Raw genomic sequence first — 23,100 nt, forward strand, 5'->3', positions numbered from 1 at the left:
CAAGGTGACACTGTTGTTCAAATATGTTAATAAATTCAAGATGACAAATAGTGAAGTTAAGCTGTTGAGTTATGGTACCATCATAGCCTGTGGTATGGTTCTGCTCAGTCAATGGCGGCAGGACAGTGGGCCTCTGGGGCCAGTCACTGAAGAAAATCCTACCAGGCTTAGAAGGGTGTGTTTGTATGTGAGACGTTAAAGACAATGAGGATGGCAAATCCAAGAGGTGTTTACTGTAATGAATGTTCAAGGAGGGTGGGGTTCCCCCAATCTGATCCTCTGAGGCTCTGGGTGACTCACTCTTCCTTGAGCTCAGGGGGTGGGGCTGATATTTCTTCCCGGCGTTGGCCTTGCTCCCCCTGGCCCTTGGCATCCCCAGTGTCTCCAGCCACTAGAGCCACATTCCTCAGATAGTAAGTGTTGAAGCAGTTGGTCTGGTCATCTCCAGGACTCAGGTTACAGCAGAAAGCAGAGTCTCGCCAGAAGTTACGTCGGGGACCACACAGGTCCTCAATGAAGGCTGATTTCTGATGAAGGAGAAAAGTAAAGCAGAGATGATGGGGAAGGAGGTGTTGGATGGAGGTCAAGCATCAATACTTGGGTGTTCAAAGTCCCCTTGCTCTCGGCTTGTCTCCCTGGATCCCTTCCTGGGGCCAGAGAGGGTGCAAGGCTGCCTTGCATACTTAGATTCCTTGTGACAGACATATGTGCACATCTGGAAATGCCTAAAGCTTAGGGCCCAGAGAAGGCATAATAAAAACTTAGAGGTAGGGAGCAGATCAGGTCAGAATGAAGACTTCTGGGTGTGCCTAGGTGGCTCAGTGGGTTAAGCGTCCAACTTCAGCTCAGGTCATGATCTCACGGTTCGTGAGTTCGAGTCCCACGTCAGGCTCTGGGCTGATAGCTCGGAGCCTGGAGCCTGCTTCAAATTCTGTGTCTCCCTCACTCTCTGCCCCTCCCCTGCTTGTTCTCTCTCTCTCTCTCTCTCAACCATAAATGAACATTAAAAAAAAAAAAAGAATGAAGACTTCTGGAACCAAGAAAAAGATCTTCCCCACTAGTCCTCTATTTCTGTGGGCGGGGGGTGTGAGGTACTAAAGAGAAAGGGTGGCCTGCAGTGCTAGCCCTCTGTCTCCCCTACCCTGCTTTCCTTTGGAGACTATGACCCCCCTGCTGCCCTCACTCACCTCCTCCTCAGCACAGCAGGCCTGTTCTGGAAATGGCAGGTCGCAGCAGTGGGCAGTCATGTTCCAGATTAGCCCAGGAATCTGTTTACTATGTTGGTGGGAAAGGGGCAAGGGTCAGGGTCTTTATGCATCCCTAGGCACCAAAATGGTGCTTGGAGACCATGGTTTTGCTCTTACCAAGAGTGCCCCCAGAGGATGCCCCAGAAGGAAGGTTTGGGGGAAGGGAAGAGAGAGAAGAACCGGGCAAGACTCACTGCTTGGTGAGAACTCTTCCGTTTCCACAGAGATGGCCCATGAGGTTGGGGGTAACTCGGCTGAGGTCAAGGGTCAAGATGTCTCGGTCATAGTTGGGGTAGGGAGCCTGACGGGCAAAGCACTCATCGCGGGCAGGGCTAGGAGGATAGTGGCAACACGAGTGGTGGTGGGTCTTTACAGACTGTTCCCGATAACAGTATCCATCAAGGGCATCCTCCCACTGTGGGCCAGAGAGAGGGAAGTCAGAAGTCTGGACACTCGGCCCCTTCTCTTCTGACCCTCTACTGCCCTACACTATGAGATGAGGGACTCCCGGCCACAGGTGTCAAGAGGGAAGGACAAACAACCAGAGGGCATGGATGTATGGTGTTGGGAAGGAGGAAGGGATGGAAGCACAAATGAGGCTTGGCACGGGCCACGGGAGATGAGCTGGAGTGGTAGACGAGGGGGTCAGGTGAGGCCAGAGCTGGACGGATGGATGGCACACGGGTGCATGTGTGGGATCACGGGTGGACGAGGCCAGGAGTGCAGGATGAAGGTTTAGGATGAACAGACACAGATGACGAAGACAGTGGATGGATGGACACTTGCAAGCAGACGAACGGGCAGACGAGCTCACAGTGGGGAGGTACACGGATGGATGGACCGGCAGGATCAGAGGTCGGAGATGGGTGGGCAGGCAGACGGGCTCTTGGGGGGCTGGGACGCCCACTTACAGCCTTCCACATACAGGTGTGGTTGTTCCCCTGCTCTTGGGGGGCTGGGACGCCCACTTACAGCCTTCCACATACAGGTGTGGTTGTTCCCCTGCCGGCAGCAGCGCTGGAACTCCCCCTCTAGCCGGATCAATGCCTGCAGCTGTCTTTGGATGGGGTCAGTAGCTGGGAGGTTGCGTGGCACAGAACGGAAGCGTCTTAGGTGGCAGATGTTCTTGATGTTGTCTAGAGTGGGTACCCCAGGGGGGAAAGGCATCTCGGGGCCCGAGGAAATACCAGGCTGGTGGCTGGGGCAGGCCCGGAGCTGGTAGTGCGGCCGGGGAGCTTCCTCCTGGAAGCAGGAGAATCGAGCCTCCCCCTGCCGGTTGCAGCACCAGTGGGGTCGGGTCTTGACCGAGAACTCGGCCTCACAGAATCGGATCATTGCGTTCTCCCACTAGAGCAAGAGGGATGGATCAGCCCAGCAGCCCATTGTCCACATTCCTGTCCTCCTCCCAGGCTCCAGAAAAGGACCCTGGGCAGGTAGATAAGAAAGAAGCAGAGGCTGTTCTCTGCCCTTCCAGCCACTAAGGAGGCCCACGGTAGGGCCAGCAAAAGGGACCTGGGGTTCCTACGTGCCAAGGCCGAGGCCTCTAGTCCTTCTCACACACACACACACACACACACACACACACACACACACACACACTGTCTGGAGGTTAAAGGACAAGTCCCAGAACCAAGAGCCCAACACCTACCACAAGTTTTGCACAGTCCAAGCGGTGTGCATGGCTGTGACAGCGGCAGCAGCGGGAATATCCAGTCTCCACTAAATTGAGGGTCTCACCCTGGCGAGTAAGGTGGGAGTAGCCAGAATGTGGTAGGTTCCAAGGGCCGTACATCACATGCTGGCGAGTAGGAAGGCAGATCTGGTCCAGATTGTCTGGAGAAGGTCGCCCAGGGGGGAAGCCGTCCAGCCGGTGGCCCCAGCCCCCTGGGGACAGGCCCTGTTGGCAGTGCAGGGCTGGATTCCAAGACTCAGGCTCTGGGGGGCTATGTTCCATGAAAGGCTTTTCTAGAATGGGGAAAACAGGGAAGGAGAACGAGTAGAGGAATAGAGAAAGTCTGGATGAGCTGGGAGGACTGAAAGAACTTGGGGTTGAGAGGATACAGGGGGAAAGAGACAGACATAAACTTGTGGCTTTTACCTTCAGAATGGCTGATGGAAAGGGAAGAGAAGTGGGGCATGAAAGGTGTCACTCTTACAGTCCCCACAAGTCAGACCTGCTCCCCTGTGCTGCCTCCCAAGCTTCAGACTTCCCACCCCAGGGCCCTGAGCACTAAATCAGGGGCACGGACAGACCAGAGCTGTCACTCACCCTCTCTCTGGTTAGATGGGAAGGTCATTTCCTCCTGATGTGGGAAAGGTGGGTCTACTAGGGTGGAAGCAGATGTGTAAACAGAAGCCATGTTGGGATAGACTAGAAGAGGGGGACGTGGCCAGTTGCCACTCATAAAGAGGAAGTCAGTACAGACACAAGAGAAAACAAAATGCGCCTTTTATGCCACTTAATCTCATAACTTTATAAAAGAGGTCTTGTTTCCCCATTTTCCCAGATGAGGAAACTAAGGCTTGGGGAGATAACTTACCCAAGATTACACAGCGAGCGAGTGGCAGAGCCCCCAAAGCCCATGCGCATCAGTCGGGAGGGTGGAGAGGGAGTCACTTACTTTCCTTCTGTTCAACAGGGGCCTGGTGAGGGGGCAGCTCTTCTTGGAGGGGGATGGCTTCCTGAGGGAGAGGGGACTCCACTGCAAGACAGGAGTGAGGGCACAAAGAAGCAAGGGTCAGACTGATGGCAGCACAATTGTAGTGGCAGAGGGAGGAGGGGGATGGGCAAGCACTCACCTTTCTTTCCCATGGGGAGTTGGGGAGGGGGCAGCTCCTCCTCTTGGGCAGGGATGGCTTCCTGAGCGGGAGGGGGCTGTACTACAGAAGGGGGAGTGTGTGAGTGAACCCCCCCTTGTAACCAGAGTGAGGAATGGGCAGGGCCTCCTCACCCCTCCCCATCTGAAGAACGGGAAGTAAGCCCAACCAGCAACCTGGGGCTGGGGGTGGGGGGTGGGGGGTGGGGGGGAGTGGGTAACTGAGAAGGGTGCATGGTGGACTTACCTTCACTCTGTCCCTCAAAGTGAAAGCCAGGCTGAGGGGTGTCAGGGTGATCCATGGGGAGGGCTCGGGTCTGGGGTGGGGAAGGGGGTGCTGCATAGCCAACTAGAGGTAAGAGGGGAGATAGAGTGGACAGTTTCTCCTGTCCTCCCCCCCCCCCCCAATCCCATGCTGCTCACCCAAACTCTCACCTTCTTGAATGTGATAAGTGAGGGGTTCTGGCCCCAGCTCCCTCTGCCCTTGAGCCTTGAAGTCTGAAAGAAGAGGGGGGAGTCAGGGTGGATCTGAGGAGCACTTTCTTGGCCCCAAGCACAAGATGCAGGGACAGTAGACATCAAGGGTGTAGGCAAGATGACCAAGACACCAGAAGCCTTTCCGTACTGCTCCTGTCCCATGTCCCCTAATCAATCCACACCCTCCCCCCAAACCCACCTAGGTGTGACTGATTGGGTTCTGAGAAAGTCATGATATTCTGACAGCCTCACCTCCACCAGGCTCAAAGCCTTGGGTTTCCTGAGTCCAGGCTTGAAGGGAATGTGACATGGGGCTGGGGTGGGAGGAATGGGGTGGTGGAAACCCTAATCTGTCAGTGTCTCTTCCTCAGGGCTCCTGGGTTCTCCTCCTCTCAGCCTCTCAGCTCTGATGCTTCTCTAGTTTTCTACAGGAGCAAGTCCCAACTTTGAACTGGTTGGGGTCTTATCTGTTCACCTCCTCTAGGCCCTTTAAACATCTGTGGGCCTTCTCATAAGAAGCCCACACTGAAGTTTAAGTGCCTCTCCTTCAGCTGGTCCCAGATCCTCCTTAGCTTAGGTTTCAGTTTAGGACCTGGGGACTGGGATGATTCAAAACCCCTGAGGCAAACTGCCCCACAGCTGCAGGGAAAGGTATCGCCTGTGGCTGATGTGCAGTCACCAAAGACTAGCACCTGGGAGGAACAGACGGGCCTTCCAGATACAGACCAGATCTGTGGCACTCAACAGTTTCCCTTGGTAGCACTTTGTCCAGCATCCAGCAGATTATATGTGTGCTAGATAGAGTGTGTCTGGTGCCCTGTGGACGGACACCCTCTCTACTCCTCTCCTAACCAGGCAGGGAAGCAGTCCAGGCTCTCTGGGTCAGCAAATCAGTTTTGAGTAGCCAGGAGGCCCCATTCTTTCTCTCTCCCCTGCCTGACAGGCCCCATATATATATATCTTACTGAGGCAGATCCCCTCACTTTGGGAGTCTAGCCACCCACTGAATTGTCCATTTTATTCCAGTTTTATGTCTTCCGGCAGCAAGCTCTAGGAAACTCTCCCTCTGTGCACCTGCTCCCCTCCCTGGTTAAAGCCTCAGCTCCAGTACCCAGGCCCACCTTGGACCAAGGCCAAGTGGACAATCACCCTTCTGGTGATGAGCCATTCAGAGGATGGCTGGACCCAGGCCCCAGGCCCACGCTGGCCAGGGCCTCTGCCCAATGTTGCCTCCAACCCCAACTCACCTCCCTCGGAGGAGGCTACAGAAGCAACAGCCAGACAGGCCAAGACCAAGGCTCCTCTGTGCATGGTCCCCATCCTGGGGCAAGGACTGGTCAGTGGCACCCAGGAGGTGGGTCGTTGTCTCAGGTAGATCTGGATCTGAAGGGCTGGGCTGCTGGGAGCCTGCTTCTCCGGTTGCTGTTACCGCTGTTGTGAACCTTGGGGCTGGCTCCTTCTCCTTTTATTTGGCTATCTGGGGATCACTCCCTCCCTCCTATTTCCTGCCATGACTCAGTCCCGGCTGCTCCTCCTCTGGCCTGGCAGCCACTCCTCCCAAATTCACCCTGAAGCCTTCTGAGAGGACTGAGGAGAACTGGAGTAAGGGGAGGATAGCATTCTTATGATCTCCAGAGAAATGGATTCTGCGACTCATGGAGTAAGAGATGTTGAGACCTGCCTTTTCGGTTCAAGTCCTCTGTCTGCATGCTGCCTACTGTGGAGCAGTACACCTGCTGAAGTGGGCTGGGGAAACCGGGCACTAAGGAATCCTGGGTAGGGGACAGAACAGCTACCCCAGGAGCGCCCCTCCCAGGGGGAGGCCAGGGCTGCCCTCTTTCTGCTTCCCCAGCACCCCAGGATCAAAGAGATGGAGACAGGGTCAAACTCCCTTTTATGCCTACTCAGGAATCAGAGATGAAGACACATACCCGGAAACTTCAAGTTTATTCTTTATTGCTTCACTCCTCTCACATCCAAATAGCTACAGCTTCCCCCAGATCAAGTCTCTTTCCAGGAGAGCAAGCTCATGCCTCCACACTTGTTCTGAGGGGCCTGGGGGCCTCCGGATTCTGGCGGTCAGTTCGGGCTCTTCCACATGAAGGGAGGCTGGCAGCTCCCGCGGGTCTCTGCCGCGTCTATATACGAAAGCTCAGAACACTTGCTCAGCGTTTGGGACCCTGGTGTTCTGGAGCTCCAGCAGCCGCTGCACAGCCTCAGTCAAGTCCCACTCTCCAAGCTGGCAGTTGTCTCGAGTCCGAATGTTCACTGTTCTCTTACTCTGCTCTTTCTGGCCAACCACTGCGGGAAGAGGGGAGGTTTGAGACTGTCAGGGCACATTTTTCTACATGGGATATACAAAAATTCAAGAGACCTAAATCTTTAGGAAGGGTGAGAGCAGAGGCCAGATAAGGTTCAGGAAAAGGGTATATTTAGCTGCCTCTTGCTTTCCAGTTTCCTGATCATCCTGACGGATAAGGAAATGCTCCAGACATTCTCCACATGCCTTATCACTTCCAGTCCTGAGCCTAGGGGTCGGAGACAGTAGGGTCAGCCACAGAAAAAGACAAACAGACCAAGAAGCAGACCCAGAGAGAAACTCTGTGTGTGGGCATTAGAGAGAGGGGAGGGTGGCAGGGGTATAAGAAACACATGCAAGCCCGTGGGGTCATGGGGTAACTTGCTCTAAGAGCTCATGGGCAAGTGGGAGTGTAAAATGAGAGGATCAAGTAATCTGGCAAAGGAGTTTCTGCTCCTTATCATCCCTCAGGGCTAATTCCAACTAGGTCTAGAATAAACAAAGCTAACTAATTAATCCCTGATTAATCCTTCCTGTCCCTTTCTCTCTGATGCTCCTTTGGTTAATTAACCTAACAGACACCAAGAGCTAGGATGGAGGTCAGAAGAAAACTGTTTTCTTGAAACCATAAAACTCCTAGAAGAAAACATAGAGGTAATAATATCTTGGCATCAGCCTAAGCAACTTTATTCTGGGTATGTCTCCCCAGGCAAGGGAAACAAAAGCAAAAATAAACTACTGGGACCACATCAAACTACAAGCTTTTGCATAGCAAAGGAAACTATCAACACAATGAAAAAGTAACCTACTGAACTGAAGAATATATCTGCAAATGATAAGCCACCTGGGTGGCTCAGCTGGTTGGGCATCTGACTCTTGATTTGGGCTCAGGTCATGATCTCATGGTTCGTGGGTTTGAGCCCCGCATCAGGCTCTGTGCTGGCAGTGTGGAACCTGCTTGGGATTCTCTCTCTCTGCCCCTCCCCTGCTTTCTCTCCCTCTCAAAATAAACTTAAACAAAATACCCCCCCAAATATACAAAGAACTCATACAACTCAACTCCAAAAAACTCCAAATCATCATATTTGAAAATGTGCAGAGGGCCTAAATGGACATTTTCCAAAGAAGACATATATGGCCAACAGGTACATAAAAAGATGCTTCACAACACTAAACATCAGGGAAATGGAAATCAAAACCACAATGAGATATCTTTTCACACCAGGAAGAATGGCTAGCACCAAAAAGGCAAGAAATAACAAGTGTTGGCAAGGATGTGGAGAAAAAGGGACCCTCATGCACTGTTGGTGGGAATGTAAGCTGGTGCAGCCAGCGTAGAAAACAGTATGGAGGGTCCTCAATAAAGATTAAAAATAGAAATACCATAATGATCTAGTAATTCCACTGCATGGTATTTACCCCCCCAAAAGAAAACATTAATTCAAAAAGATTTATGCTCCCCTATGTTTACTGCAGCATTATTTACAGTAGCCAAGACATGGAAGCAACCCAAGTGTCCACTGACAGATACATGGATAAATACACAGGGTGTACACACACACACACACACACACACACACACACACACACACACACGTACACTGGAATATTACTCAGCCTGAAAAAGAGTGAGATTTTGTATGTGTGACGACATGGGTGGACCCAGAAGGTACTACGCTAAGTGAAGTCAGTCAGAGAAAGACAAATATCATGATTTCACTTTTTTAAAAAAGTAATCTCTATACCCAACATGGGGCTTGAACTCATGACCCCGAGATCAAGAGTCACATGCTTTATCAAATGAGCCAGCCAGATGCCCCATATATATGGAATCTAAAAAACAAAAGAAATGAACACACACATGCACATCCCCAAAAGAAACAATCTCATAAATACAGGGAACAAAAAAGTGGTGGCTGCTAGGGTGGACAGGTTGGGGGATGGAAGGCAAAGGTGAAGGGGACTAGAGGTACAAACTTGCAATTATAAAATAAGTGAGTCATAGGGATGAAAAGTACAGCATAGAGAATATAGTCAATAATATTCTAATAACATTGTATGGTGACAGATGGTAGCTACATTTATTGTGATGAGCACTGAGTAATGTATAGAAGTGACACATTGTGTGTCAACTATACTTCAATTAAGATAAATTTTTAATTTAATTAAAAAAATAGGGGCGCCTGGGTGGCTCAGTCGGTTAAGCGGCCGACTTCGGCACAGGTCATGATCTCGCAGTCCATGAGTTCGAGCCCCGCGTCGGGCTCTGTGCTGACAGCTCGGAGCCTGGAGCCTGCTTCAGATTCTGTGTCTCCCTCTCTCTGACCCTCCCCCGTTCATGCTTTGTCTCTCTCTGTCTCAAAAATAAATAAACGTTAAAAAAAAAAAAATTTTTTAAATAAAAATAAAAATAAAGAATATTAAAGTTGCTATGTATATAATCAGGAGTGACAAAATATACAAAAATTGTAAGGATAAAACGTGAGTCTGAAAAGAAATGCTACCTTTGCATCAAAATACTCTGAACCTTGGGCAATTTCCCCAGGGTGAATGTAGTTCACATGATCTCAGTTCAGTCTTAAGGGGAACTTTAGCAGAGATGTCTGAAAATACAGGCCCAACAGGTAAAATTCAAACACTTTGGCTGGCTACACAAAAACCCTAGCCTTACTCTTGAAGGTATTCACTTTCTTTTTAAAAAAAAATTTTTTTTTTAATGTTTATTTGTTTTTGAGACAGAGAGAGACAGAGCATGAATGGGGGAGGGTCAGAGAGAGAGGGAGACACAGAATCTGAAACAGGCTCCAGGCTCTGAGCTGTTAGCACAGAGCCCGACGCAGGGCTCGAACTCACAGACCACGAGATCGTGACCTGAGCCGAAGTCGGCCGCTTAACCGACTGAGCCACCCAGGTGCCCGAAGGTATTCACTTTCTAACATATGTTGCAATAACCCAAATCTCATCGAATGTTTTCTCACGTCTGTGATTTTGTACTTTTTTTGTTTCGTTGAGAATATTATTCTGCACTAGGTAAGAAAGTGCTTTTCATACTTGTGATGTGATCTTCTATGACTTGCACAAATTCAAAGAATAAATTAGTGGTAGAAAAAAAAGAAGAAATGGGATGCCTGGGTGGCTCATCCAGTTAAGCGTCCGACTTCGGCTCAGGTCATGCTCTCATGGTTTGTGGGTTCGAGCCCCACATTGGGCTCTACGCTGACAGTTCAGAACCTGAAGCCTACTTTGGATTCTGTGTCTCCCTCTCTTTCTGCCCCTCCCCTGCTCATGCTCTGTCTCTCTCTCTCTCTCTCCTTCAGAAATAAACATTTAAAAAAATTTTTTAAAAAGAAAAAGTTCTTCTGAGGATGAGAACTGATTGTCAGGGGGTGAAGGAACTGAGGGCCCAAACAGCTCAGGTGTCCTGAATCCTGGCTCCCTGAAAGTCTCGCTCAGGGACTGAGCCCTAGTTAATGCAAATCCAATAGGAAAGAACAGTGTAGAAGGCTGGTGGAGCACTGGGCTCGGAGGGCCTGTGCTGCTGGTCACTTACCAAACTGAAAATTGTAGTGAGCGAGCTGAGCCCGGCGGACTCTCCGGCTGAGTGTCAGCCCCGAGTTGGCATCCAGGTCGCAGACCAGCCCTGCAGCCTGCAGTCTCCGCTGCGCCTGGGGCAGGGGTTTGAGGATGGGAACTGAAGGCTCAGGGGCTAGAGTAGCCTGATACCAATCTTCCCCATGCTGTCTTCTGTCTTCTGTCCTCTGCCTCAAGGCTCTCTGGTTCTTGTGGACAACCCCTCCTCATTCATCTCTGCACCGAGGCCCCTCCCCAGTCCCTCATAGTTTGTCTGCTTCCTACTGAAGCTGCACCTGCCACCAATTCCCGGACTCTGCCTGCTTTGCCTGTTCTAGCCCGGCTCTACCCAACCAGCTACTTGACTCTGTACTGTCCACACCCTTCCTCTAGAAAGGAAACATGCAGCTGACATTTACCTAAGCCCCTTTTGTACCAAGTGCTCCACTGTCAGCATTTAACATCTGTGAATTTGTTTAATTTTCACACACGAGGCAAGGAACTAGTGTCATTTCTCAGATGTGGAATATCCAGCATATATGTCAGCACCCATTCGAGACCAGTCCTGTGGCTCCAAGTGCTACTCCCCTTCTACTGTGCTGTGTGACTTCTTCCTACCCACTGCTCAGCCCCGGACTCGCCGTAGTCCTGCGTTAGCCCCTGTGCATGCACCCCCAGTTTCTCCTCACCTCCCTGGCATATTCCTCTTGCTCAGTTCCCACAGGGATGACCACCACCTGGAACGGGGACAGCCACAGTGGCCTGGTTGAGAGAGAAGAGAGGAAGGCAAACTCTTTACTCTAGCTCGACTACAAATACGGCTGCAGAGAGCAGATTCGAGAGGAAAAGAGAAGAGTGAGTCTGAGGGCACCAGGATCTGGGGCATGTACCATCTGGTCTGAGGACCAGAACAGAAATGTGGGGCCAGAGTTCTCACCATTTTCCACCACAGCTTTCCGCTAGCACTCCCAACATCCTTTCCACAGAACCTAGCACTGCTCGGTGAATGACGACTGGATGCTCTGGGGCCCCCGCCTGCCTTGGAGGGAAAAAGGGAGAAGGAGGGAATAGAGGAAATGTCACGAGATATGCACACGAGATTACCTTCTGGTTTTTAAGCAATATTCAGCTCCGGTGAAGGTGTAAAGGATTTGAGTTTCATGTTAGGTACAAAGATAGAAGGAGACGCTGTTCTCCACCTACTCCACTAGCAGCCAAGGGAAAAGGGGATGAGCACGGTTCTGTACCCCTTGTACTGGAGGTCAAATCTCAGGGGCAGCTGGAAGTCAAGTTGGATTGTCCCACACTGATGGGGCCGGCCCAGGGCATCGCGGAGGTGCACGTCAATCTGGAGGAGAGAGACAGAGGCCTAAAAGCAACCAGAAGCAGTACCCTCTACTGTCCGCACCACCCACCTTCCACCTGCCTACGTGCCAGGCTTTCTGAGAGACTCCTCACCCAGCTCTGTTGTACTCTTACTTCACTCACTGGACACCCCAGCAGTAGCTCTTTCTACCTGATAATGGTATTATGACCTTAGGGGACTTTGATACAAATGACCCACCCACACCCTGGCCTCTGAATTCCTTGAGTTCGTCATTTCCGGGATGTCTACCTGCACCCACCCTATGGATACAGCCTTCATCTTGTCATCGCCCAGAATGGTTACACCTCTGGAACAGTCCATCACACACCCTGCTCTGATTACTGTCTCTTGGTTTTCTGGCTCTGACAATTATTCCTACAAATGGCTCTTTAATTTCCAGGTTGCTTAATTCCTCTATTTCCTTCCCATTCACAGGCTCCATCCACCTTTCTTTCTTTCCCCATGTGGCTGGAACCACTTTCCCAGGTTCCCCTCTATCACTGTTCTTCTGTCACATCCCCATGGCAAATCCTCAACCTGGTGGCACTCCTGCCCCCCACCTCCTTGCCCCTGCAACAGAACTGCTCAGAGCTGCCCAGCATGTCCCATACCACAACAGATACATAAACGGGGATTGATGCCGCCATGCAAATCCCTGTTCTGAACCTCAAGTGGACCCTGACTGCTGTCGGCAATCCCCTGCTGCCCTAATCAGTTCTGTGTCCTGTTCTCTTCAAGGACTTTCAAGCTTTCTCCTCTCTCTTCCTATCTTCACTGCCCCCACTAACAACTCCCCTCTTCCCTACTCCCATCTCAGCAAATGATCCTGTCTCACATTTTATGGGGAAATCAGATAATGACATCATGAGACGAAAAGTGTCTCAACTTCCTGTCACCACACTTATAGACCTCCTTGCATGTGCCTCCAACCTTTCTTCCTGCCTCCAGAACAATGGCAGAGGTGATCTCTTGTGGGCTCTCAATCCCACCCCTCAAACCTCCCCAAGAACTTCCCTCCACTGAAACCCCTTCTACAACTTCAATTTTTCCCTGACTCAAACACGCTCTCTTTTATCAGAGCTAAACATTCTTGAATTTCTCTCTTCATCAAAATCTCTTTTGACTATCCAGGCCCCTCTTGCTACTCTCCTTTGCTTTTTGAGAGCCAAAATGCTCAAAAGAGTTATGTTCATTCATTTACCTCTGACTCCCACCCCAGCCTCTGTACCAGAAATGGTGCTTCAACATCTAACAGCCTTTTCATGGAATCCAGTAGACACTTTCCAGTCCTTTTTTCCCCCTGACTTGTTTTACTTCTTCCAACTTGCCCTGTTTACCCTGCCTCCACCCTCTGCCTGCACTGTTCCCACCTGGAACCCCTCTTTCCTTGGCCAACAATGACCTTTAAGGTTAGAAAGAGAATTCTGCAGGGGCACCTGGGGAGCTCAGTCTTTAAGCATCCAACTTCGGCTTGGGTCATCATCTCACAGTTGATGAGTTCGAGTCCTACATCGGGGGAGTCCGAGCCCCACTTCAGGGAAAACATGAGCCCTGGGTGAGCCCTGCTTCTCTCTCTTCCCCTTACGGTATTCTCCCTCTCTCTCTCTTGATCTTTGCCCCTCGTTCACTTACACCCTCTCTCTCTCAAAAAAAAAAAAAAAAAAAAAAAAAAAAAAGGTAAAGAAAGAGAATCCTGCAAGAAGCCTTTCCTGACCCTCCCTCCTGAATGATATGCTCCCTTGGTACCTGCAAGCGCAGGTTCAGTGGCCCTGAAATGCCTATTTGCCTCCCACACGCCTCACAGGACCATAAGCTCCACGGGGCCAGGGAACATACTGGTCTTCTTTCTATCCTATACAAGTTAAAAAATATTCCTTTGTGTCTATTAAATACCTAATAAAACAAAACAAAAAATGAGTAAATACAACTCTTAGGAGGATCCCCAACTTACTTTAGGCCCATAGAAGGCACCATCTCCAGGGTTGAGTTCCCAGGGTTCTCCAAATTCTTCCAGGGCCCGTTGAAGGACCTTTAAAGGGAATGAGATGAGAGAGGAATGTATCATTTTAGACTTTATAAGCAACAGACCCCTCCAGTCCCCCAACAAATGACCTGGTTGGCATATGCCTCTATTGAGGACCCCAATTCCCATCTCCCCTCTTCTGCCATCAGAGAGTGGTTTATCTGCCTCCTCACCTGCTCAGCCTGGTCCCAAAGGCAAGGCTCGCCCAGGAAGCTAGATGGCCGGGTAGATAGAGCCAGGCGGAAGGAGAAGCCAAGGACAGTGTAGACAGAGCGGAGGAAATCAAGACAGCCTTGTATCTCTGTTTCAAGCTGGGGACAGAAAATAAGGGTGAGTGAGTTGTGTGCAACCTAGAGTTCTGGAGTGATGGGAGTTTTGGGGGAAACACAGGGCAAAAACATAGAGGCAAGCTGGGGCTATCATACAACTGAGTTGTAGTATACAAAGAGGGAGACAGGGAGCAGGAGTGTTGGCAGTTCAAATGGAGAATGGAAGGCGGTTTAGAAATGCTTTGCTGGAGCTGGGGAAGGGCCACCTGATCCGGTGCACAGAAGATGTGAGCGTCATCCTGCTGGAAGCATCGCAGCCGGGTCAGTCCCCCCAGACTGCCAGAGGCCTCGGCCCGGTGCAGGGCCCCGAAGTCCGCCAGGCGCAGGGGCAGCTCTCGCCAGGATCTGGGCCGGTGAGCGAACATCAGGCTGAGATGGGGATGAGGAAGGGTCAGGGCCACAGGGAAAAGCAGCCCCCGCAGACTGCATCTCTGCCCAGTGTGCTTGCTTACTTTCTCTGCGCCATCAGCATGCCCTCTCCCCAGCCTGGGCATGCCCTCCCCCCAAGTCCTGTCCATCCCACTCAGCAGTTTGAGCCCTTCCTGGTTCAAAGTGCATTTCTCAGGGGCGCCTGGGTGGCTCAGTCGGTTGGGCGTCCGACTTCAGCTCAGGTCACGATCTCGCGATCCGTGAGTTCGAGCCCCGCATCGGGCTCTGGGCTGATGGCTCAGAGCCTGGAGCCTGCTTCTGATTCTGTGCCTCCCTCTCTCTCTGCCCCTCCCCCGTTCATGGTCTGTCTCTGTCTCAAAAATAAGTAAAAACATTAAAAAAAAATTTAAAAACAAAAACAAAAACCAAAGTGCATTTCTCAGAACAACAGCAGCAGACTTCATTTACTGTGCCCCTATTGTGTGACAGGCACTGAGGTGAAAGAGGAACTTCGGACAGCAACTCCAAACCCCTGATGTTATACAAGGAGACTAAGGCTCAGAGAGACACAATGGTTTTCCCAAATTCACAAGGTTTTCTGGAGTGCAGATTTAAGACTCGAATCAGGTGTTGTAGTGCTCTGCCAAGGCGCTTTCTATTACTTCATATTCAGCAACCTGGTTGCCTACCCCCAGCCCTGGGAGGACCCAGGCCTCTTGGCTCCTAGCTCACCAGTGTGCAGGGCAGTTCATGGGCTTCAGGGCGAGTGTGTCTGCAGGATGGCTAGGAGCGTGGTCACTCAGGGAGCTGGAGAGCCTGTCAGAGTCTGGGGGCTGCAGGGCAAACATATCCTCCTGATAATGCTCCCAGTGTCCTGACACCTCCCAGAGCTTCGTAGAAAACAGTATGGGGGTTTTCACCTCGGAAAAACCACGGCGGGTGTACTCGGCCTGGAGAGGAGGGCACAGGATATGGAAGGCAGAGTGACTGGGGGAGGACAGCACAAATATGGAAGGCAGAGTCGGGGAGAGGCAGGTGTGTGATCCTCCGGGGACCTCAGGTCAGGCTGATCTCAACTACAACCTATTAAGTACCGTGTTCCCTCTCTACGCTCCCCGCTCTGTGCACCACACATTCCTAGGACCTTGTTAAAGGCCACCAGCACCTTATAATGTTTATGTTCGTGCTTCTAATCCCGCTCTTCTAACACTTGGCTTCTGGGTCCTGATTTCCTCTCTGGTCGTCCCTCCTCTGGACTGGAGGCCCCCTTACCCTGATGAAAGCCACCAGTGCATTATACACTCTCGTCCCTCGAGGCAGGAAGAAACAGCTCCCGGGGCTCAGTTCATGGAAGAAGAAGAGCTCCTGTGCCTGAGTCAGGAATGGCAATGTCACTTGGAGAGAGAAGCAAGGACTTTGGAACCCAGAAGAAATAACTGATGGAGCTGCTCAATCTGCTGGATTCAGAATCTGCTCCCAGCTTCACAATTAGGTTCCTTCACGCACCCTCTCCTTCTCCAATCTCCGTACCTTCCCAATGCGCCGGTGGTCCCGTAACTCCGCTTCCTCCCTCCCTTCTTCCCAGGCTCTCAACTCCTCCATTGTGGGGAAGGAGATCCCTGACACTCGCTGCAGTGGCTCTGGGGCACCTGAAGACCTCCACAGGGATGACGAGTTCTATGGGAAAACAGAGGGAGTCAAAGGGAAGATGAGGGACTGCGGGTACCCAAGCTCTCCTTCGCTGATGCTCGTCTGATTCTGAGCATACGACACGCACCACAAGTGTCCCGTCTCAGCACTCACTCCATTTTCCACTGCCTCCATCAGCGTGATACCCCTCAGAACCCCTGCCATGTTTACAACCTTAGACACACTGGATGCTTAATTCCCACTTGTATCCTGTTCAAGCCTAACCTTATCCTGCCACCTCTTTTTCTCCCCATTCTCCCACCAGTACATTCTCTCTGTACTTAGAGCCCCCCTCCCCCACCTCTAATCAATGACTACTCATGGGAGTAACCTTCAGCTCCGGTCAAATGTCAGTTGTTGTTGTTTCTATCCACCTGCTTATCAATCTCCACTATGCCCTATTCCTGGCCACATGAAATTCAAATGCTTCTGCCTACTCTTTCCTCAAACAATTTAACAAGAAACAGCCAGCGTTTTATACCACTTTCACCTGTGTTAATTGACTTTGTCTCTGTGACGTGGATTTATTGGTAGGACAGGAATTAACAACAGTCTTATTTTATAGATGGGGAAAATGAGTAAGGAGATTTACCCAAGGCCACATACTTTACCTATGGCAGAGCCAGGACTAAGCAAGATGAGAGGTTTTTAGTCCAGGGCTTTTGGCTGCATATTCCTGCCTCTCCTCTCGCTCCCTGCTCCCATTCCACCGAACAAATAACTCACCTGGCCCAGGCACAGGATTTTCATAAAAGGCATGACTTGAACTTAGAATACTCTCCCTGTGCCTGCCCAGTGGGGTTCTACACACCCTCTCCACAGCAGCCTCCCCTATGTGACCCTGTCCAGACTGTTCTCACACTCCCTCTCCACCTCCCTAGCACTGAGGTCCAACTACGGATTGTGAATTGGCTTCTGAGCTCCGGCAGGATGTCCAGCAGCTGCCATCACACTGGGAGTTTGTGGAAGGCAGGAACCAAGAAATCTTCCTCCTACTGGATTCCTCCCTTAGCTATAAGAGGAGAGAAGGGGCTGAGAGAGCATCTTCCTACTCCCCTGCTCATCCCAGTGAAAGCAGGAGTCTTAACCTAACCTTGCCCTCACAACTGACCGTCAGCAGCTTCAGTCCTCCAATCTGTCCAGTATGCCGAAGGTGGGGGCCCCGGCAGAGGTCTACCAGCATGCCACACCTGGGGGAAAGGAGGGAACACTTAGTGGTCTCCAAATTCTTGAGCTTCCGGTGTTCTCCTGGCCTCTAGCAGACAGAAAAAAAATGTAAGACCTGTTCTACAGAGACAGCAAGAGCAATGGGAGATAAAAATAATTTCTTGTTCCCATTATTTTTCTGAACAACAGACTACCTTCTACCTTCTTTCCCTCATCCTATTTCTGGCCTTCTTTTGTGCATACCTACCTCCCCATTTCCCTCCATTTTGACAACGCTCACCCATATACTATTGCTGTTGGACCTGTCACTTTCTCCTCAATCAGGCGAAGCTTAAAGGGGTTATCCTGGAAGGAGAGAAGAGTGAGGATAAGTCTCTATTCCCATAAAGATGTTCTGGGAGAGGGGTGTATGGGTGGCTCAGTCAGTCGAGTGTCCAACTTCAGCTCAGGTCATGATCTTGCGGTTCGAGAGTTTGAGCCCCACGTCAGGCTCTCTGCTGACAGCTCAGAGCCAGGAGCCTGCTTCAGATTCTGTGTCTCCCTCTTTCTGTCTGCCCCTCCCCTCTCTCTGCTTGTGCTCTGTCTCTCGCTCTCTCAAAAATAAATAAACGTTAAAAAAAAAAGTTAAAAAGAAAAAAAGATGTCCTGGGAGACAATCACCCCTTCCCCCATGCTTTTGGATCGTCCTCCTAAATGTGTGCACCCCCACCCCACCTTGAAGAGCTGGCGAAGCTGATCCTGGGAAGCCTCTAGCCTCCGGAAGGGTTGAGCAGCAGCTGCAAGTTCCTGGCAAATCCGCTCCAAAGCAGGCAGCTCTGAGCCCCGGACTGTCCTGGAAAGGTGAGAACTTGTTGGCGTTCATCCTTTAAGAAGCATCACCTGGGTGCCACACCTGTTGGCTAGGGGGTGAAACCCTGCTCTCCACAGACATCTAGAATTATTGGTAAAGGCAGACAAACTGACAGAAAACATAAATAGGAAATCAGGTATAAATTTTACAGTGGGAGCAAAAGCTCTATATGTTAAATTAAAGGTCGGATGCAGACAATATGGACAGACATAATTAAGGCAATAGTAATGAAGGATGAAGTAAAAAATAAAAGCCAAAGAATTCATAAAGACTAGAGAAGTTTCAATGAGAATTAGAAAAGGAAAAGCATGGACTAGGGGAGAAATTGGCACCAATATCACAGCAAAGGCCTGGAGAGGCCCTCCTCTAAACTTTCTCTTCCAAATTGAACATCCCTGACGCCCCAGAAGAGGATGCAGAAACCACTCGGGTGAAACAGTACAAACTCAGTATAAAATGAATTAGGTTTGAGAAGATAATGTAGAACATAGTGACTATAGTTGATAATTCTATACAGTATGCATGAAATTTGCTAAGAGTAAACCTTAAGCAATCACACGCATGAAGTGAGGTGATGAATGTACTAATTAACTCAATCGTGGGAATCCCTTCACAATGAATATAAATATTAAATTATCAGCTTGTTCACTTTATTTTTTTATTTTTAAAAGTTTAAGGAGCGCCTGGGTGGCTCAGTCACTTATGCATCCAACTTCAGCTCAGGTCATGATCTTGAGGTCTGTGGGTTTGAGCCCTGCATCGGGCTCTGTGCTGAAAGCTCGGAACCTGGAGCCTGTTTCAGATTCTGTCTCCCTCTCTCTCTGCCCCTCCTCCACTCATGCTCTGTCTCTGTCTCTCTCAAAAATAAATAAACATTAAAAAAAAAGTTTAAGTAATTCTCTACAACCAACATGGGGCTTGAATTCACAACCCTGAGATGAAGAGTCACACGCTTTTCCGACTGAGCCAGGCGCCCCTCACGTTGTACACTTTTAATATATTACTTTGTCAATTAAATTCCAAAAAGCTGACAAATGAAATAAAATATGGTGAAATATCTCAGAAACCACTCCAGAATCATTCTCCTCTCTGCTTGCACTACTCACCGTTCCTTTCCCAGGAAGAAATCATGGTAGAAGCCACATTCTGTACTTGGACCTCGGCAGAGGACAGCACCAAGGAGCTGTTCAGCTGCTGCTCCCAGGACATGGGTGCTGGAGTGCCAGAACACCTGGGTTCACAAGAAAGGAGTTCATAACCACCGCTTTTGTTTTTTTATTTTATTTTTTTTCATAACCTCCTTCTTTAACCCCTCACTCTCTGATACTCTTCTCAGAGAAGCTGGCGTGAAACCAGTATGGCTCTTCTAGAAATAACTATCACAAGATGGGGAATCTGACCTTGGAGGTGAATACTAACTAAACAGTAAAAAGGAGGAAAAACTGAAAACAAAAGGCTAGTAGAAACATGCGCAGACAGGGGTAACCCCCACTCCCACTCCTCAGTGCTTCCTGGTCCTACAGCATAGAAACAGGGCCTAGGCTTCTTTTTCTGCTCCTATAACATCCCCTTTTAGGGCTTCAGAGTAAACTACCTTCTCAAGACCATAGTTCCTAAGGGCTCTATTTGATCTTTTAGTTCTATTTTTCTCTATTCCAGGAATCTAGTGTGATGCAACCCCTCCTCTAGGATTTGTTCACCATTTATTTATTTGTTGTTTATTTATTTTGAGAGAGAGTGCATGTGTGTGTGCTAGTGGGAAAGAGCAGAGAGAGAGACAGAGAATCCCAAGCAGGCTCCATGGTGTCAGTGCAGGGCCGGACACAGGGGTTAATCTCACAAACCAGGAGATCATGACCTGAACTGAAACCAAGATTTAGACGCTCAACCCACTGAGCCACCAAGGCGCCCCTTTGGTCACCATTTAGATGAAGATGATAAAACTCCATTTTTCTGGATCCTAGTAGATGAGGTCTATATTACCCAAGCTGACATGAAGAAGACAAAGTAGGGAGGAGGAGTTGTGTGCTCAGTTGTGGAAGCCAAGTTAGAATTAAAAAATATATGCCCGTAGAGGTGCCTGGGTGGCTCAGTCAGTTAAGCGTCCGACTTTTTTTTTTTTTTAACGTTTATTTATTTTTGAGACAGAGAGAGACAGAGCATGAACAGGGGAGGGGCAGAGAGAGAGGGAGACACAGAATCGGCAGCAGGCTCCAGGCTCTGAGCCATCAGCCCAGAGCCCGACGCGGGTCTGGAACTCACGGACCGCAAGATCGTGACCTGAGCTGAAGTCGGATGCTTAACCGACTGAGCCACCCAGGCGCCCCAAGCGTCCGACTTTGACTCAGATCATGATCTCACAGTCTGTGGGTTTGAGCCCCGAATCGGGCTATGTGCTGACAGCTCGGAGCCTGGAGCCTGCTTCAGATTCGGTGTCTCCCTCTCCGGAACCTCTGTCGCCCCTCCCCCGCTCACACCTCTGTCTCTGTCTCTCTCACAAGTAAACAAACATTAAAAAAAAATTATAAAAAAATATATGTTACAGATGACTTATGATGTATGTCTCTAGGGTTGAAGTGACAGAACTGGCATATTACCCTTCTATTTTCAGCTTTCCTTTTTACTAGTGCAAATGATGTTTACTTAATGGACCTATGTTGAAAATTTTCATCCTAAGTTTCTAGCTTATCCAGGGTTAGTCAAGACAAGCAGTCTGTGGTAGGTCTCCCTCCCAACTGCAAAGGGAGAAACTGAGGCAAAAGAAATACTAGAAGTATGCCCACTTAAAAATCCCTTAGTTTAGTTGTCACTGTATTCCTGAAAAGGAAGAAACTTACTGCTTTGCCCTCTGCAGAACTGAATGTCAGAAATCTGAGGTCAGAATCTGTCTCCAAAGGCCGTTCCAGATCATAAAGTTCTCCATTCACTTGAGCAGCCACTGCAGTATCTGCCAGTGTTGAGCTTGGGAATTGGGAGGCGGGGGGGGGGGGGGGGGGGGGGGGGGGGGGAAGTGAGGACAAAGAAAAAGACATGGTCACAGTCCACAGGGGAAGACAGGGACTAATCTCTCAATAGTTCTAAGCTTGCAAATGGGGAAAGGTGCACCAGAGCAATAAAACCTATCATTTCTTTTCCCAATGGATAATAAACAAAGGGTAGAGACTCTGAAACTAACCCAGATGAAAATGAATTCTCATGAAAAGGCGATCTTGATAGAGATGGAATAGATACCAGGCATAATTTTCATTCTCTGCTCGAGTCCAGCGAAATACAGAGGGAGAAGGATGATCCTGGTAGGTACAAAATGGTCTGGTACCTGATCTGCTGGGCTAGCTGGTAAGGGGTTGTGCTCCATGCCACAGCATCCACCCTCTGGCCTCCAGGAAGTGATATCTTAATAGTCCGGTGCTCCTTCTGTGCCACGCTTGCTAACTTCTTTACTTGAGCAGTCCATAGCTCCTCAAAAAGGCCGAGCCGCTCTGCCAACCACTGTGGAGGGGCTGGCACAGCTGCCTGGAGAGAAAAATGTTAGGAGGTAACTCAGGTCCCATCATTCCTTCCTGGGATTGAGGCTGGCAGGAGGTGAGGGTACCGAAGTGGCCTTAATCCTAAACCCAGGCCTTTAAGAGGGCTGGGTGATACAGGGCTCTAGACTAGGAGCCCTAGCCTCTTCTGGTGGTCGACTCTAGGGAAAAGATGGCTGTAACTAAAGGCTTAGCGGGGCCGGATCCAGGGGCTCAAGGCAGGGGTTGGGAGCCTGCACTTTGGGCCTGGTCTGGGTCCGATGCGGTTCTTAACTTTTGGGTGGGTACCTCACGCACCGTGTGTAGCCGGCAGGTTTGCAAGCCCGACAGCCGGAGCCGCCGCCACCTCTGACACAGGCCCATGTTCCTTCAAACCCGTGCCTACATCCTTAAACAAATTATCCTCGACTCTTTCACCGGATTTCTCATAGGTTTCCGGCCCAATGACGCCCAAGCCCATTGGCTGCGGCAGCTGCCACTCTAACCCGGGACCACCTCCAGGAGCTCCGAAGTGGTCCGCCCCACACTGCTTGAGCGGCGGTGTGGGTGGTTCCGGCTGGCCGGAAGACCTAAACTGTTACACACACTCCCAGTCCCAAAACTTGGGTTTCAGCTAGCGGTAGCAAGAGCATATTCTGGCAGCGTGGAGGAAAGGGGAGTGAAAACTCATGAGAAATGAGAGTGGGAGAAAAACGGAGGGGAAAGGGTGGGTCGTCATTTCCTTTTAACCATAGGTTTTCTTTTATATCGTCTTTACTGGCAGGTAGAAATCAGGGGGATAGACGTTGGAACCAAGTGTTAAATCCTGGACCTGCCATTCACAATATAATTTTAGGTGGATTACTCCATTCCTTCTAAACTTCGATTTTCTCATACATAAAATAGTAATAGAGGCTCCTGGCTGGCTCAGTCAGTGGAGCGTGAGACTTTTGATCTTGGGGTTGTGAGTTGGAGCCCCCACTTTGGGCGTAGAGATTACTTTAAAAAACTAGGGACGCCTGGGTCGCTCAGTAGGTTAAGCGTCCAACTCTTGATTTCTGCTCAGGTCATGATCTCTTGGTTCCTTGGGGCTGATCGTGGCAGAGGGCTCTGCGCTGATGGCATGGAGCCTGGTTGGGATTCTCTGTCTCCTTCTCTCTTTGCCCCTCTGTGGCTTGTGCTCTCCCTCTCCCTCTCTCTCAAAATAAACATTAAAAAAAATTTTTTTTTAATCTTAAAAAAACAAAATGGGTATAACAGTAACACTCCCAATTGTCGAGGTTAGTTTCGTGTAAATCATGCGTGGTACTCAGTAATGGGCTATAATAGCGACAAGCCGTTAGAATAAATAAATTTAATAGCTTTGGGGCTGCACCAAAGAATCTACAGAGGGCA

At 50.0% G+C, this 23,100-nt stretch overlaps 2 protein-coding genes across 16 annotated transcripts; both read right to left on the bottom strand.

Moving 5' to 3' along the window:
- Positions 1–213: 213 nt before the first annotated feature.
- Positions 214–5,991, bottom strand: ECM1 (extracellular matrix protein 1). Of its 4 annotated transcripts, none has more exons than XM_019432767.2 (11): positions 5,788–5,991; positions 4,499–4,561; positions 4,311–4,400; positions 4,047–4,127; positions 3,869–3,949; positions 3,517–3,573; positions 2,896–3,212; positions 2,220–2,594; positions 1,442–1,662; positions 1,188–1,275; positions 214–527 (listed from the first exon to the last, which is right to left on the bottom strand). In XM_019432767.2, the coding sequence occupies exons 1-11, from the start codon at positions 5,858–5,860 to the stop codon at positions 297–299; spliced, it is 1,677 nt and encodes a 558-aa protein (XP_019288312.1). In that variant the 5' UTR covers positions 5,861–5,991; the 3' UTR covers positions 214–296. The 4 variants fall into 4 exon arrangements, with proteins under 4 accessions (XP_019288312.1, XP_019288311.1, XP_019288314.1 ...); XM_019432766.2 differs by having other exon boundaries at positions 4,311–4,412; XM_019432769.2 differs by lacking the exon at positions 3,517–3,573 and having other exon boundaries at positions 4,311–4,412.
- Positions 5,992–6,479: 488 nt separating this feature from the next.
- Positions 6,480–22,154, bottom strand: TARS2 (threonyl-tRNA synthetase 2, mitochondrial). 12 transcript variants are annotated; one of them, XM_019432758.2, is made up of 19 exons: positions 22,024–22,154; positions 21,519–21,715; positions 21,040–21,163; positions 19,309–19,433; positions 18,067–18,184; positions 17,633–17,697; positions 17,297–17,375; positions 16,027–16,173; positions 15,769–15,867; positions 15,417–15,446; positions 15,229–15,329; positions 14,334–14,496; positions 13,972–14,109; positions 13,727–13,804; positions 11,657–11,778; positions 11,347–11,448; positions 11,099–11,171; positions 10,390–10,504; positions 6,480–6,841 (listed from the first exon to the last, which is right to left on the bottom strand). In XM_019432758.2, exons 1-19 carry the CDS (start codon positions 22,087–22,089, stop codon positions 6,693–6,695), a joined length of 2,091 nt encoding a protein of 696 aa, XP_019288303.2. In that variant the 5' UTR covers positions 22,090–22,154; the 3' UTR covers positions 6,480–6,692. The 12 variants fall into 12 exon arrangements, 10 of the variants coding, with proteins under 10 accessions (XP_019288303.2, XP_019288306.2, XP_019288305.2 ...); XM_019432761.2 differs by lacking the exon at positions 15,769–15,867; XM_019432760.2 differs by lacking the exon at positions 15,417–15,446.
- Positions 22,155–23,100: the final 946 nt, after the last annotated feature.

Source organism: Panthera pardus, unplaced genomic scaffold (assembly GCF_024362965.1).
Source record: "Panthera pardus isolate Hobbes unplaced genomic scaffold, ASM2436296v1 HiC_scaffold_11, whole genome shotgun sequence".
Lineage (NCBI taxonomy): Eukaryota > Metazoa > Chordata > Mammalia > Carnivora > Felidae > Panthera > Panthera pardus.